This window comes from Mesoplodon densirostris, chromosome 15 (genome assembly GCF_025265405.1).
Source record: "Mesoplodon densirostris isolate mMesDen1 chromosome 15, mMesDen1 primary haplotype, whole genome shotgun sequence".
NCBI lineage: Eukaryota > Metazoa > Chordata > Mammalia > Artiodactyla > Ziphiidae > Mesoplodon > Mesoplodon densirostris.
The window spans coordinates 27,483,494-27,499,034 of record NC_082675.1 but is presented as its reverse complement, the minus strand read 5'-3'; the positions used below and the strand labels follow the sequence as shown (position 1 = coordinate 27,499,034).

At 58.3% G+C, this 15,541-nt stretch overlaps 1 protein-coding gene across 2 annotated transcripts in view; it reads left to right on the top strand.

Annotated features, from left to right (window-relative positions):
• GNB1L (G protein subunit beta 1 like) overlaps positions 1-4,430 on the top strand; it is a 46,184-nt gene extending 41,754 nt beyond the window's left edge. For both annotated transcript variants that reach the window (XM_060119312.1, XM_060119313.1), the window contains exon 8: positions 3,913-4,430. In XM_060119312.1, coding sequence (XP_059975295.1) covers positions 3,913-4,164 — 252 coding nt within the window. In that variant the 3' untranslated portion in view covers positions 4,165-4,430. The remainder of the gene's footprint in view (positions 1-3,912) is intronic.
• The last annotated feature ends 11,111 nt before the right edge of the window (positions 4,431-15,541 follow it).

The following is a 15,541-nucleotide window of genomic DNA, read 5'->3' as shown; positions in this document are numbered from 1 at the left end:
CACGTCAGTTATTAGCTTTTCAGTTCTACATTTTCTATTACTGTGCTTTTTTTTTTTAACAAAAGACTCTATTTTTAGAGTAGTTTTAGGTTCACAGCAAAATTGAGAGGAAGGTACAGAGATTTCCCATATACCCCCAGGCCCCCACTATCGACATCTCCCCCCCAAGTGGGACATTTGTTACAGTCGATGGAACTACACTGACACTTCATCACCACCCAGAGCCCTTGGTTCACATCAGGGGTCACTTCTGGTGATGTACATCCTATGGGTTTGGACGAATGTATAATGACGTGTCCAGATGTGCAGTGGTATCTGGTTGTTGTCATTTGCATTTCTCTAATGACATACGATGTGGAGCATCTTTTCACATGCTTAGTTGCCATCTGTGTATCTTCTGTGCTGAGGTGTCTGTTCAGGCTTTTTGCCCATTTTTAAATTGGGTTGCTCATTTTCTTAAGAGTTCTTGTGTATTTTGGGTAACAGCCCTTTATCAGATGAGTCTTTGCAGATACTTTCTCTTAGTCTTTGGCTTGTCTTCTCATTCTTTCAACAGTGTCTTTACAGAGCAGAAGTTTCTAATTTTAGTGAAGTCAGATTATCAATTGTTTCCTTTATGGATTGTGCTCTGGTGTTGTATCTAAATACAAGGTCACCTAGGTTTTCTCCTGTCGTCATCTAGGAGTTTTATAGTTTTGCAATTTACATTTAGGTCTTTGGTCTGTTTTGAGTTGATTTTTGTAAAGGTGGCAGGTCTGTGTCTGGATTCGTTTCTTCTCATGTGGACATCCAGTTGTTCCAGCACTGTTTGTTGAAAAGGCTACTTTGCTCCTGTGTCAAAGGTCACACGTTTATGGGGGTCCATTTCTGGGCTCTTTTTTCTGTTCCACTGATCTGTTTGTCTGTTCTTCCACCAACATCCATGGTCTTGATTCCTGTAGCTTCACAGCAAGTTGTGAAGTCGGTCCTCCCGCTTTGCTCTTCACCTTCACAGAGTGTTGGCTGTTCTGAGCTGGTTCTGAATTTCCATTTCTCTGCTAATAGATGCTATCTGTACACTCATCAAGACAATTTTTTGGTAATTATTTGCATTTTCTTTCATTTTTTGGAACATATTTAAATATTGCTTTAAAGTCTTTGATATGTTCCACACCTGTGCCATTCTGGGCTGGTTTCCATTAACTGCTTTTTTTCCTACTTCTTTGGGTGTCTAGTAATTTTTGTCTGTGCCAGACATTGTACTGATAGAGATGGAGACTGGATTCTGTTACTTTGCAGAGCAATCACTCTCATCCCTGCAGCTGTTCACCTGCACCATGGACTTGGCTTCCACTCCATCAGGCAGTATGTGGGGCCCAGGGTCATCCCCAGGCTCCTGTAATGCGTGGGACTCACCTTCCAAACTGTACCTCCCCTTCCCACTTGTGGGGCTTGGTTTCCAGCTTCATCATGGTTGGCCAGAGTAGGCCCAACCAGGGCGTGATGCCTGCCCTGCAGCGCGGCCACGTGGGGTCTCAGCTGGTCTTGTGTGGACACACAGATGTCACCCTCTGCTGCTGGGTCCAAGATCACTGTTGATCTCTTGTATTCGTTGCCTTTAACCCTGCAACAGCCACTGGCTGGTTAACCTTGTGTGGTGCCCTGAGTGGGCACAGTCCAGCCCTCACGAGGACCCGTGGGACCCACATGGCCTGCAGTCCCTCCCCCAGCCCCCTCCATGCTGCCGCCTCACCCCACGGGTTCCAGCGGCCCCACCCTCTGATCACCTCCTTGGCTTCACGTGGCCCCTGTGCTCCGCCTGGACTTTGCAGCCAGACATTCCCCCAGCAGAGAGCTACTGGGCCTCTGGGAGGCTCCCCTGTCAGCTGTCCTTCCCGCCGGTGTTGGTGCCTGGATGCAGTCACGCAGTGTCTTTTGTCCAGTTGGTGGTTGTTGGCAGCACGCGGAGTGGTCTGGCACCAGCTGCCCATCACAGCCACCTCCTGTAGTCCCAGCTTCCTGAAGGGTGTCTGTCTGCTGAGCAGACATTTGCGGCTTCTCGTTGTGAACTGTACACACTCTGTTGTTGTCAAGTGTGGGCACAGTCTGTCCGAGTGCTCCCTGGTCCCCAGGGTGGGCCCCGACCCTCTCGTCTGCTGGCTCCCGGGGTTTCTTGGCCAGTCATTCTTTTGGTGTCTCTCACGTTCACAGCACGCATTTGACTTTAACTTTGGAATCCAGTCAAAAGTCTGTTGAGTATACTTTTATTCATTTTCAGAGAAATACAAGGGCAAATACTAGGAAACGATTACACCTGGGTGGGGAGAGGAAGTGAGGTTGTTCTGTCAGCACCTCAGTGGGTGTCAGATAATCTCTGTAGAATGAGGCTGACTGTTGTATCTTCGACCCAGATGACAAAGATGAGCAGATCAGTGAACTTCACACCCGTCTCTTTTGCTGCTGTCCTGTATTTCTGTTAGTTACACAACCGGTTCTGTAGCCTTGATCCCCGTATTGTCTCAGGCCTAATCCTGCAGGGGACTACGTTCCCTACTCTCTGCCAGGCCACTTGCTGCCGTTCCCCTGTTTTCTTCTAAGAGACTGGACTTAATCTCCTAGTTCTCCAGGAAGAGCTGATGGGACGCATCCCCTGGGTTCTTACATGTTCACAAATGCTCGTCTGTTGTTCTCATACCTGAGCGACAGTTTGGCTGGATATAAAATTCTCGGGCCTCGCCTCCCAGCTTCACAGGCGTCACCCCGCCGTCTGGCCCAGACATGGCCCAGACGTGGCCATGGGCTATTCTGCCCTCACGGTTGACTTGATCCTTTTGCCTGACAAAAGGACTAATCAGCTTTGCGTCCAATGACGTTATCAAGCGCATCTTCCTGTGACCACCCTGTAGGCTCTCTGTGGATCCTAAGACTTCAGTTTCTAGAAGCAATAACAGATTTTCTAAGCAGCAAAGGTCAGAGCAGCTGCGCGGCCTTCCACATCTGCTGTTTCTCTCCAGTGGCCGTGCCTCTGTCCCCAGGTTGGGTCACGCCTGCCTTTGCTGTTTCTTCCGATTCCCCTTGCTTCTGCAGTGTTTGCTTCTCTCGGTGCCTGTGGATCAGGCTTCCTTCTCTGGGTTTGCTCACCTGGTTCTTGTTTTATGGAGATCATTGCTTCATGAAGTTCTGTTTTGCTGATTTGCAAAAGTGCCTGGTGAGTGTCTGGTTGCTTCCGAGGAATGCTGCCATCTTTCGCTGAGTTTCTTTCCTCCTTTTCCCTGTGTTGTCTTTGAAAAACGAATGACTCTCCCTGAGGCTGCTCTGGCCCAACAGGAGGTGAATTCGCAGAGAAAGGGGAGCTGCTGTGGGCACACCAGCGACCCCGGGGCAGCAAGGACTCCTGATGCCCAGGGCTGGGCCAAGGCAGGATGGGCGGAATCACGTGGCCATTTGGGTCATCACGACGATGGCCAAGTGTGTGTTGTCAGCGTGGGGCAGAGCTGCCAGATGGCCCCTAAATGGCTGCGCATCCAACCCCGGGCGGCCTTCCCCCTCGCATGCCACGCAGGGCTGCCCTTCCCCCGGCTTTGCTGAAGGTGGGGTTTGCGTTCCTTCTGCTCCTCCAGCTTTGGGTGCATTGAGGTTTCGCGAGAGAGGACCCACTGACCTTGCTGCCGTCCAGTGGGCGGTGCTGCCTGGAGGCTGGGGGGCAGTATTACCTTGGGGAGGGCCCCAGGCCGCAGTCCATTGAGGCCTGTCCTGTCTCAACCCGAGGGTCTGGCCAAGGGCAGAGGTCGCCTTTGTGGCTCCAGGAGGCGGCAGTAAGTTGGCAGGAGCGCTTGGCTCCCTGTTCCTGACGGGGGCATCCTGGTAGAGGGTGAGGCGTGGAGGCGGGTCTAAGTAGCCACCTGACGGTTCTCCCTGTCGCTCTGATCACAGGTGCGTGGGACTCACGTGCTCACCAACCCCGGGATTGCCGACGTCAAGATTCGGCCAGACCGTAGGATCCTGGCCACCGCGGGCTGGGACCATCGCGTCCGTGTGTTTCACTGGCGGACGATGAAGCCGCTGGCCGTGCTGGCTTTCCACAGCGCCACCGTGCACTGCGTGGCCTTCGCTGCTGACGGCTTGCTGGCCACAGGGTCTGGGGATCAGCGCATCAGTGTCTGGTCTCTCTACCCGTGCACATGACTCGTGGCTCCTTGTCAGGACACTTGGATAGCGGGAAAGTGGTGCAAGGGGTCGGAGGCCGTGGGCCACGGGCCCCACTGGTCATGGGAAGAGCCGGTCATTCGGGCCTCCTTCCTGCATGGGACCTGCTCCCTTTCATGAAGCACAGCGTCTGTGCCACGGTGACTGCCATTTAAAGCATAACCAGGCCAGACACTGGGCACCAGCGACCCAGGCAAGAGGCCAACCCGGGGGCGCCTGACAATAAACTTGTTTGCAAACCTGCAGGCTTGAGGTACGAATTCTCCCAGGTGACCCCCTGCTTCCCTGGGTGGTCAGAGCCCAGAGCTGTCTGTCCTCAGAGCCTCCACTGGGCAGGGTGGCTGGTCCGTCCAGCAGGGATGCCAAGTGTGGGCCCCGGGTCCTGGGCTCCTCACACCGCAGACGGCCAGGAGCTCCTGCATCACAGGGTTGAGCCGGTGACGGGCTCCTGACGGGACCGCGGCAGGGAGAGGGCCCCCGATGGGGGTGGCGGGGAGGGCACAGAGCTAGGCCTCCAGCAGGACCAGCAGGAGGAAAGAAGGGCCACCTCGTGGAGTGAGGCCTAGAGTGGCAGGTGGCTGTCCCAGCGTGGCTTCTAGGCGTAAAGCCCAGCAGCTCAAGCGAGACAGACAGGGACCAAGGGCGCTGTTGCAGAGGCTCACACAGGGCAGCCACCGGCTGCTCCCACGTGGGGCCAAGCCCAGACCTCAGGACAGCTTCTCTCAAGGCTGGGCTGTTGATTGGGAAGGAATGGGACCCTGAAAATTGGACTGGGGGCTGTGGGCAGAGCCCGACCAAGCTGGGGGCCACAAACCCCTTCGTTCCATCAGCTTCTTTGCCGGGAGAGCCTCCTTCTCACCCTACCTGAGGTCAGCCCCGCTTTGGCTGCAGGACCTAAATGGCCTCCCCCGAGGCAGGGGCCCTAAGGGGCACTCAGGACCCCCCTACTCCACACTTTGCTTATAACCAGACTGGGTCCCAGCAGGCCCGAGAGGGTGGGGTCTGCGGTGGCTGCGCTCCAGAAGGGCTGCGTGGCTTTCCCAGGCATCTGGAGAACACGTGTGCATCCAGGTGGCGGGATGCCGAACCCGCTGGAACAGGGCCCTGCTGGAGAGTCTGGCCTCCAGGTTCAGCTCGGGGGCTGAAGGGCTCTGAGGTTTGGCTGATTGGTTGAAGCAGGGACCACGAGGGACACAAGTGGGGTTGAAATGCCAGCACTGCGTGGGGTGCTGAGAGGGGGGCACCGAGGGTGTTGGGGGAGCTTCATGTGAGACTAGCTTGCCCTCCTCGGGCTCCAGAAGATGTACCTCCCCACAGCTGTGAGGGCCACCTGCATCCTTGGAGAGCTCCGTGGTCACTCTTCCCCGAAGGTCAGAAGCGGCAGCGGGGACGGGTCCTGGGGCTGCGGGGCCTCGTGGTGGACAAGGGTCCAGAGCTGCGGGTGTGGGCGGATGACCCTGGGCCCCGGCAAGAGGAGCCAATGGGCAGCCACTGAAGCCTGGCCTGGTTCCCATGGGCAGAGCAGAGCGTTCTGGATCCAGCAAGCAGACGTCCGACCTGGGCCACCTGGACCAGCAGGTATCTGCCCCACGACCAGGCCCAGGTGCCCAGCACACTGCCTGCAACCTGTGCTGCTGATCCAGCCGGGGCCCCCCAGACGCACAACCCTGACTGGGGGCGCTGTGCACCATCACAGCTCAGGGACGGGCCTCCCCATGGGCCCGTTGGACAGAGGTGCTGCCAGGTTTCCTCCAGCACATCTGGGAGGGGCTGTGGCCCCTGGGATGTTGCGGGGGGTGCGCATCCAGAGGGGTTTCCACATCACGAATGCCAGCAAGATGGGCGGCTCTGTTTAGGCTGCGGAGACTTGAACCCCGCATGTGGGGCGTCCTCTGGGCACTGTGGTCTGCTCAGGACCCCACCCTCTGCCTTGTCCACGGGAGGCAGTAGGGCACTGGGTGCCCTTTGCAGGTGGCGGACCTCTGCTTCTCTGGCCTGGCCGGGCTCCTGCATCTCACATGTGCCCCCACCCCCAGCAAAGCCAGCGTTCAGGCCAGCGTCCCCTCCCGTGGGTCTGTCCTGGAGACTGGATTAGAGGCCGGTGCTAAACAACAAAGGACTCTGTCTCAGGACCCACTTGACCTCCTCACTAGAGCATAGCTGTGAACACACCAGTCATTCTGCAGGTCCCACCGCAGCTGTGACCCCGAGGTGCCGAGTGCTGGGCTGGGGCAGCCTCTAAAACCAGGCCGCGGCTGAGGACGTGGTGCCCATGCCCGCTTACATCCGCGCCATCAGCTCAGCGATCCTTTGGCAGAATCACTGAATTCACGAAAACAGCTGTGGCAGCGTGTCCTCCCGGCAGAGGACAGGGCACCACAAGAAGCCAGAGGTGCCTCCCAAGCGTTGGGGGTGAGCTGTGTGTGCTGCCTGCCGTGACTCAGCCCCGGAGGGGGAGAGGGCGAGGGCTCAGGAGACACAGTGTCCATCCATACCTGGCCCTCACCTCTGTTGAAGGCACAGGCAGAGGCTCCCAGAAGATCATGGCTGCTGGCCCTGAGCTGGGCTCTGGGCTGCCCACCGAGGCCACATGCTGTGAGCAGTGGCCCACGGACATCTTGTGGCCAAATCTCCATGCATGGGGCCGAGTCAGGTTGTGACAGCCCTGCCAGATGCTCAGGACCAGAGGAAGTGGGTCTGGGGACACAGGCATTTCTCCTGAGCTCGCCACTGCCTGGCCCTCTTCCAGCTGCCTGGCACTCTACAGGTGGGTCCCATGGTCATCCCAGCATCACGCTGCCCCGGCCCCTCTTGGACAAGCAAGAGGTCAGCGGCAGGCCAGGCAAATGACCAGGGGACGCAGCACGGTTGGGAATTCTCACCTTTTCCTGGGCTCCATGAGCTTCAAGAGGTCTGAGAAGTCAAACCGCCACGTGCTCTGTAAACACGGCCCCAGGGGCTGGACACTGCCACCGAGGGGTTCCCTGCAGAGGGCTTCCTGCAGGCTGCTCTGTGCTGCGTGCCGTGAGCATCTGCACCCCCAGCAAGCAAGGCTGTTAGGTGTTTCCCACCCATGTCTCTGCAGGAGCAGCTCTGGGAGCAGTGTGCAGAGAGGAGACGACCCAAGGTTCTTTGGAGGCTCGGTGCTCAACCAGCTGGCACCTTGCAGGGAGCCTGGTCTGGGGTTAAGCTGAGCAGGCTGTGCACCTGGGCCAGGGAGGGTGTGAAGCCCCCTCCCTGCCCTCCCTGGTCTGCTGTGTGTTGGGGCTGCTTGGCCCTGCCCAGATGCGGTCACCATCACACCAGCTCATCTGGAGGCCCCTCGGGATCCGGGCAGGCAGGAAGCGCATGACTGGACGGAGCTGAGTGAGGTGGGGAGGGCAAGGTGGCTGCTGTGTGGTGGGGCCGTGCCCACCAGGTAGAGGCCACCAGTCCCAAAAGGATCCACTCAGGGAAGCATCTGAGTGGGAGGCACAGCCACAGATGAGGAAGCAGGACAGACTCATGGTGGCTGAACCGAAAAATGAGTAGGCGCTCCTGGCCTTTCCCTCATCCCACCAGGAGGACGCAGGAGCCACCTGCGTGCACGGCCAGCACCTGCCCTGGGCGCTCAGACTCGGAGCTGGCGGGCAGGTTCACTCTCCGTGTCGCAGCCCGGCGCCCCGTGCACAGCACCCGGACCTCAGGCCCCAGGGCCAGTGTTCATTGCCTGCCCTTCACAGAGACGTGTGTGGCTCCTGCCTTAAAGCAGAGCTGCTTCCATGGCACTGGGCAGATGGGGGTGGGGGTGGGGTGAATCTCGCAGCTGCCACAGGCCAGGATGTGTTCACAGGGGCCAGGAGCAGTTCTGAGGGTCCAAGGGCCGCCATGGGCATCACAGTGACAGTCACTGGTTCTGTTCAAATAGGCCAAGAATCCGCATCAACACTCTAATAACAGTGTGCCAGAAACGTACTGTCGCAGCAGGTAGCCGCACGCGCCTGAAGACTGTTTTGCCCCAAACGTCTGCACCTCCACAGTCCATAGGCTGGAATCCTAACCCCCAACATGATGGCAGTTGGAGGCAGGGCCTTTGGGGGGTGACTAGGTCATGAGGGTGGACCCCCAAGAATGGGATTAGTGCCCGAACCAGTATGTGGGCCCTTGCCCGACCCTGAATCTGCCTTGGTCTTAGACCTCCAGCCTCCAGAACTGAGCAGAGTCTCTGGTTGATAAGCTGCCCAGCCCGTGGTATTTTGTTATAGCAGCAGGAAGAGGACAGGATGACAGGATGCCTGTGTGTTTGTTGTTTGTCAAGACTTGCATGTTGAGAAGTTGAGTCCCTGGTCTGGTCCCATTGCTGGAATGTTAATAATCAGCCCAGACTCAGGGGCATGCCCGTGAGTCGTCAGTCAGGAAGGCTGAGGGCCCACCGGGCGGTTTGTCTCTCTCCACGGGACAAGGTGGCACAGGGGCACCGCCCATGGGGTGCCTTCGGGTGGGCTCTTGGCGTGGCAGCCTCGGGGGAGTCATTCTTCGTGGGGTCACCGAGGACTTGGCCAGCAAGCCAAGTGGGCACCAAGAGCCGCCTTTGCCTAGCCCTGGTGTGTGGGAGACACAGACCCCACCTCCTGATGGAGGGCCTTAGAGTGTTTGTAGCCTTTACAAAGTGAGACCCCAGAACTGAGGACGCGCCTTGGAGGGAGAGAAACGGGCGAGAACCAGCTTCCGCTAGTCTCTCCTGAGACGTTAGAAGTAGACGTGAGGCTGTCGTTTTGTTAAATGTTTAGAAGAGTTTTTAATGAATTTGCAACCGGTGTTTAAGTGTTGGGGAAATTTTACTTTATTTTATTCATAAATTTTGATTTATGAACTGAGTTAGAATGTGACTATATAGGGAATTACCATTACACAACATACAATTTATCAATCTTGAGAATTTATTGAACAATTGACTTTTTTTTTTTTTTGGAAATTTCAAGCGGAGACCAAAATGGAGGAAAAAACCACAGCCCCGTGTAGCCAGCGCCCAGCTTCAGCGTGAAGCAGCGGCCTCCAGGTATCAGGTGAGCTCTGGCCCCCGGGGCCTGCAGCCACTTGCCCAAAAAATGGGATAGCCCATCAGGTGGACCTGGATGGACCCTTTCTGGATACACATCTCTCCTCGTGGGCAGGACGAGCCAAGGCCACGGCCGCACCTGCTGCAGCTTTGCCTTCCTGGCTGTGACCCCCGGCCCTCGATGGCTCTCTTACCGCCTGGAGAAGTAAAGAGGGGGAAGGGGCTGTTTTGTGATTAGCAATAAATAACAGACCCGAGAGCTACGCCAACACACGGACGAGCTCAGACACGGGGCGTGGAGGGGGAAGGGGCAGCACCAGGGTGGGGTCTGGTCAGGAAGGGGTGAGCAGGCCCGGCTCCATCTTCATGGCGGGAGGATCTGCTTCACGACAGCTGCAGTCCACCCGGTGCGGCCGCCCCACACCTCGTAGTCGCACCGTGGCCCTGCTGCCATGTCTGTCCTGGTGTCTGCAGCTCTGCCTCTTCTGAGTGTGGAGACAGGTCCCACCATGTCCCACCATGTCCCGTCTCCCCAGGCTGTCCAGGCCGCCTTCCCCCCTCGTCTGCATCAGGTCCTGTGGACGGAGGGATGAATGTCTCACCCACCCCCTGCCAGGCTCACCTGGCCGTGTCCTGGTTTTGTGGACGTTAGGGTGCATCCCCACCCATCCGTCCCTCGTGGGTGGATGTGCTGCCGTGAGGCTTCACCCACCAGCCTGGTCATGCACGGTCCTGAGCAGGGCCAGCTGGACATGCCCCCAAGGGGTCTTGCCTCTGCTCAGACTGTCCTGAGCCCCCGCCCTCCCCAGAGCACAGCTGCCCCGACCGATCCTGGTGGGCATCCCTGTCCCTCCCTGGGGGACATGTGGTCCTTTAGAGCAGAAACTGTGTCTCAGCAAACACGGTGGGGCGGGCACGAGATGTACCTGGAAGTGTTGCTCTGGCCCCTCCCTCTCCCCACCCTGGGCCTGGCCCCCTGAGGGTCAGGACCCCACAAACAGAGAAAGAGAGACGCTGGGCGAGGGGCCGGTGGAGGGACCAGCAAGAGCCTAGCTCCTGGGGTTGAATGTCGGGGGTCAGTGGTCGGCACAGGCTCTGACTGTGAAGCCTCAGCGACTTTCCTGGTGGTTTCAGAGGAGCAACAGGGGTCAGTGAAGAAGATCCCACCATCGCCTGCCCTGCAGGTCCCTTCTGCTCCAGAGCCAATGGGACTGGCCGAACTCTGGTGCTGGCAGGGGCTCTCTCCTGGGTCCTAACCCCACACCCAAGCTGGAGCCCAGGGCTGGATGGCCTGCCTCATGGCAAGTCTGGGTCCCTGGGCACCAGGGGGCTCGTGGAGGGGGCTGGGTAGACCTGGCCTCGTGGACACGTAGCCAGGAGAGTGGCTCCCGTGGGATGGGCGCTCGCCCACCCAGTTGCCACCCAGCTGCGTGCCAGGCAGGCTGAGGGGTTCAGAACACTGCGGCCGCACTGCGAGCTGCTCCAGACCCTGTGACACCTGCCCTGAAGATTCCTGTGCACTGCAGGGAGCCGGCCTCCACCCACCCCATGTGACAACCGACACTGTCTCCAAATGCTGCCCAAGCTCCTGGTGACAAAACTACCGTGTGAAAAACTGCTGGTTTAGAGACGGGTTAGGACTTGATCAATTTGAGATGAACAGCATGGTTTTCTGCAGACTGTGGATAATCCAGCGTTTTTAAATTGTTAAATATACATAAATATACATTAAAAATCATTGCCATTTTAACTGTTTTTAAGTGCGCAGCTCAGTGGCATCAAGTACACTCACAGTGTCCTGCAGCTGTCACCACTGTTACCTTCAGAACTTTTCATCTTCCCAAACTCACACTCTGTCCCCATCAAACACTAACTCCCCCTCCCCCCACCCCTGCCCAGCCCCTGGCCCCCACCATCTACTTTCTGTCTCTGAATCTGACAAGCCCAGGGACCTCATGTAGGGGGAACCACACAGGATTTGTCCTTGTACCTGGCTCATTTCAACGAGCATCACATCAAGGGTCATCCACGTTGTAGTGTCAGAATGTCCTTCCTTTTTATTCCCGTGTGGACAGATCATATCTTTTTATCCATTTTTCAATTAATCAGTTCTATCCATTGATCAGCTATTGACAGGTGGGCTGTTTCCACCTCTCGGCTGCTGTGACTTGAGCTGCCCTGAGCATGAGTAGACAAGTGCAGGTTCAAGTCTCTGCTCTCAGTTCTCTTGGGTCCACTCCCTGGAGTGGAATTGCTCGGTCATATGGTAATGCTGTTTCACTTTTTGAGAAAACTCTAGTTTCCCACGGCATCTGCACCAGTTTACATTCCCACCAGCAGTGCACGGGTTCCAATTTCTCCCCATCCCCACCAGCACTTGTTATTTTCTGTTTGTTTTGTGTTGATAATATCCATCCATCCTAATGGGTGTGAAGTGATCTCTTGCTGTGCTTTAATCCAGGTTTTACATTCATCGTTAAGTTATTTTCTGGGTGTACACATGATAGGATCTCTGTCTTCTGGGAACTTAATTCCCTGGGGTGAGACACATGCATGGAAGCAGCTGACCACTGGAGGGACCCAGCCACAGAGCACAAGGCTGGGCCAGCTTCCGGGAGTGAATTGGCCCGGTCAGCACGAGGAAGAGGCTGTCCCGGCCCACCTGAGACCAGGCCCCTTCCTGGCAGCAACGGTTTCGGGCTGCCTGATGCCTGGCGGCTCCCGCCTGCAGCCCGCCCATGAGAGGGCGGGGTTGGCCCCCGTGGCCTTGGACTCAGGAAAGCAGATGATAACAGGACAGTGACAGTGGCAGATGAAGCCCAGGCAGCTCTGGGGCCAGCCCTGCAGCACTTTGTGGGCACGACTCGGTGTCCAGCTCTCCTGAAGGGGGTGCTGACTGCGTCCTGGGCCCTGTCTCTAAATGGACCCTCCCAGCCAGCCACCCAAAGGGAGGGAGGGCTTGATCATCAGAGCCAATGAGGTGAAATGTGCCTGAGACACCCCAGCCCGCAGAAGGGGAAGCAGGGCCACCACCCGCCTCCTCGGGGTGCTGGGTCAGCTCTCCGGTAGTGCTGTCTGGTCAGGGAATACAGCAGCAGGCACGCGTGGGGCGTGGCCTCTCCTCGGCCACCCCCGTGGACAGTGACTTTGCCCTAAATGGCCAGAGGCTTCTCGCTGGCACAGGCCAGCCACGGGGTGGTGGGTGGGTGAGTGCCCGCCTCCTGGCTCAGCGGCAGCCCAGTCCCCACCTCACAGGCTCTCCCAGGAGAAGGGCCCGGCCAGAGAGCTTCCAGACGGGCCAGCTGCGTCTTAAGGAAGCTGCCTGTATTTCTTAGCCCCTTTAAAATTTCACTCACTGTTACCAGAAGGGTGACAGTTTGCACAGACGCGGCTACTTCCATATTTTGCTTCAGCCTCACAGCCACACCCGGGGGCTCCGAGTCCCCAGCACAACGGTGGAGGGAAGGAGGTGGTGGCCTCGCACCCGACCCGGTTGTGTGGGGCTCCTGCAGCCCTGAGCCCCACCTGCTGGCCTCAAAGGAAGCGGCGGCCGGTTGGCCCTCGGGCACACAGGGGTCCCAGCGCACTAAGGCATGTGGGAAGGGCTTGTGTTCCGGGTAGCAACCCAGTCTACCAGGCGGCCCCTGCCATGGAGAACCTGCCTGCCCTTGGGGATGCCCCCCCGCTGCTGGGGGAAGGTCCAAGTGCAGCCGGGACCTTGGAGAGACCCCAAGTGCTGTCCTCTCCCTGCACGAGGCCTCCATTGGCCTGGCTGCCATCACCACCTTCACTGGGTGATGAGGTCACAAAAGGTCCTGGGAAAGAACCTAGAAAATGCATCCTGGGATAGAGGTTGGGCTCTGAGATGGAACAAAGGGGAGAAGAACTGAGGTTAGGGCAACCAAGAGGAGCCAGGAGGAGGCTGGGAAGACAGGAGTGCTGGGAGGGGCATTGTCCTGAAGGGGCCAGTGCTGGGGGAGGGGCTGCGGAGGATGGGGGTCTCCTGGGGGTGGGGTGGGGGGCTGGCTGTCTTCGGGGCAAGAGGGTAGCCCCCAGAGCTGCAGGGGCCCTACCCAGTGGACACACACACACGTTGCTGAGAAAACGAGCCTTTCCTCAGGTCCGGCCCCGTCCACTGGAGGTGCAGGCTCCTGCTGACGCCACCAAGGAAGACTGAGCCTTTGGACGTCCGAGATGGCATCTCTGGATCACTGGCATGGAGGTCCTCGCCGCAGGAGCACCCGGCTGTCCCCCAGCCCAGGGGGGTGCCGTGGTGGGGCTGGGAGGAGTGGGTTAGGTATGTGCTCCGAGCGGTCGAGAGCTGATAAAGGATGTCAACGTTCCTCTTTATAATTAAGAAGAGGGGCTTCCCTGGTGGCACAGTGGTTAAGAGTCCGCCTGCCGATGCAGGGGACACGGGTTCACGCCCCGGTCCGGGAAGATCCCACATGCCGCGGAGCGGCTGGGCCCGTGAGCCATGGCTGCTGAGCCTGCGCATCCGGAGCCTGTGCTCCGCGACAGGAGGGGCCACAGCGGTGAGAGGCCCGCGTGCCGCAAAAAAAAAAAAAAAAAAAAAAATTAAGAAGATAATTTAATTGCTGCTATTAAGACCTCAGCTCCTCCCAAAGTGGGCTGCTTTCAACAAAATACCTTTGGTTCTGCTGTTTCCCACACACAGACCTGGCAGCAGTTAAGTGGAGATGCCGAGATTCCGAAGTTTCATCTCGTGAACCCATCTGGTTTGGAGTAGTACAACAAGCACGAAAGGGAATTGAATCAAAGGCACAATTTGAGTTTTTCTAAATACAGAAAACGTGTGAGGTGGACCAGCAAACACCCCCATCGTCCCCTCCCAGGGCTGGGCTGTGTCCCCCGCCTGTTCCCAGCTGGGCCTGTGTCAGGACGCAGAAGCCGCTTCCATATTGCGGAAGGCACATGGGGACAGGCCTGTGCGGAGGTTCTGCCCGGGAACCTGCAGAACCGAAGGGCCTCACTGGGCCCACACAGAGGAGGAGGGGGCCCCCCGTCACAGTAGGGAAACCAAGGCCTGGGACTGTGGAACCAGGCTCGCCCCCTTTGTACCCAGCTCCAGCTGGGCTGCGCTCCTGCCTCCACGGGAATCATCCTTTTGGTCCTAGAAGAAGCTCCCGGCCCCCACCTCTCTCTGGCCACCTGCACGTGGCTTTGATCTGCAGCAGCACCTGGAGGGCAATGCGTCATGCTCCCCCTCCCCCACCCCCGTCCATGGCCCACATACCCTCTGGACCTCCCCAGCCCCAGGGAAGGGGCTGCAGCCCCTCAACCACCAGGGCCCTTCCCTCCTCAACTCGGGCCTGAGGACCACCAAACAGACCACCTGCATCCCACGGCTGGCAATGTGGTGCAGGGGGTCCGTCCTGAGCATCCTCACACCAGTGGGGGCGGTTCTGTGGGGTGGCAGGGCTCCAGAGCAGGGGCTCTGGGGACTCAGGTGAAGGGGTGCAGAGCGCCGGGCTTGCGGGGCACCTGGCACCGGGCGAGTCTCCAGAACCGCCAGCCATTTGCGCCAGGGGCATGGGGAGGGCAGGCAGTTCCCGAGCCTCCCTGGGAGCTGGGCCCTTTACGTCCCAGACACAGGCTGTGGGACGGAGGAAGGCGGCAGCCGGCCCAGGGAGACGCCTGCTGCTGGGCATTGTCATCCCACACCCCAGGGTCCTTGGGCTCCTGAGACCCCTGATGTGGGGCCCAAAGGCCCCACCCTCCTCCACTTGCTCCCGACTTTCCCTCTTTCACACAGTGGACGTTGTTGTTGTTTGAAGAGCTTCAGGATTGAAGAGTCCAGAGCCCCTGGACCAGAGCTCTGAGGTCCCTCCTGGTCCTAGCTCTCGTCCTCACTGCTCTGGCAGCCAGAACCTGGGGACAGGCAAGAGGGCTGGAACAGGGCCTCTGGGCCGACAGGGAAATGCAAGGAAGATGCTTGTGGGGGCATCCAACAGCTGAGGGTGAGCCCCCGAGGAGGAGGGGTGAACAGGACCCCAGCCACACACAGAGAAGGGTCAGGGTGTGGGAGGAGGGGCCGGAAGAGGGAAGATGATAGACGGTCCCAGGGAGGATGCCTGCAGCTGAGGGTGCTCACCAAGCACTTGGGTCAGGATGAGTGACCAAGAGAGGCCCGAGCGCCCTTCTGAAACGTGAAGCCCACAGCAGAGGCTGGGTGCCCCAAGCCAACCCTTCCCTCTGACCCACAGGATGAAAGGCAGGGTGACAGCAGTCTGTGGGGGTGATGGGCAGCACAGCACCCACTCGAGAACAAACAAGCACCCTTCACCGGAGACTGGA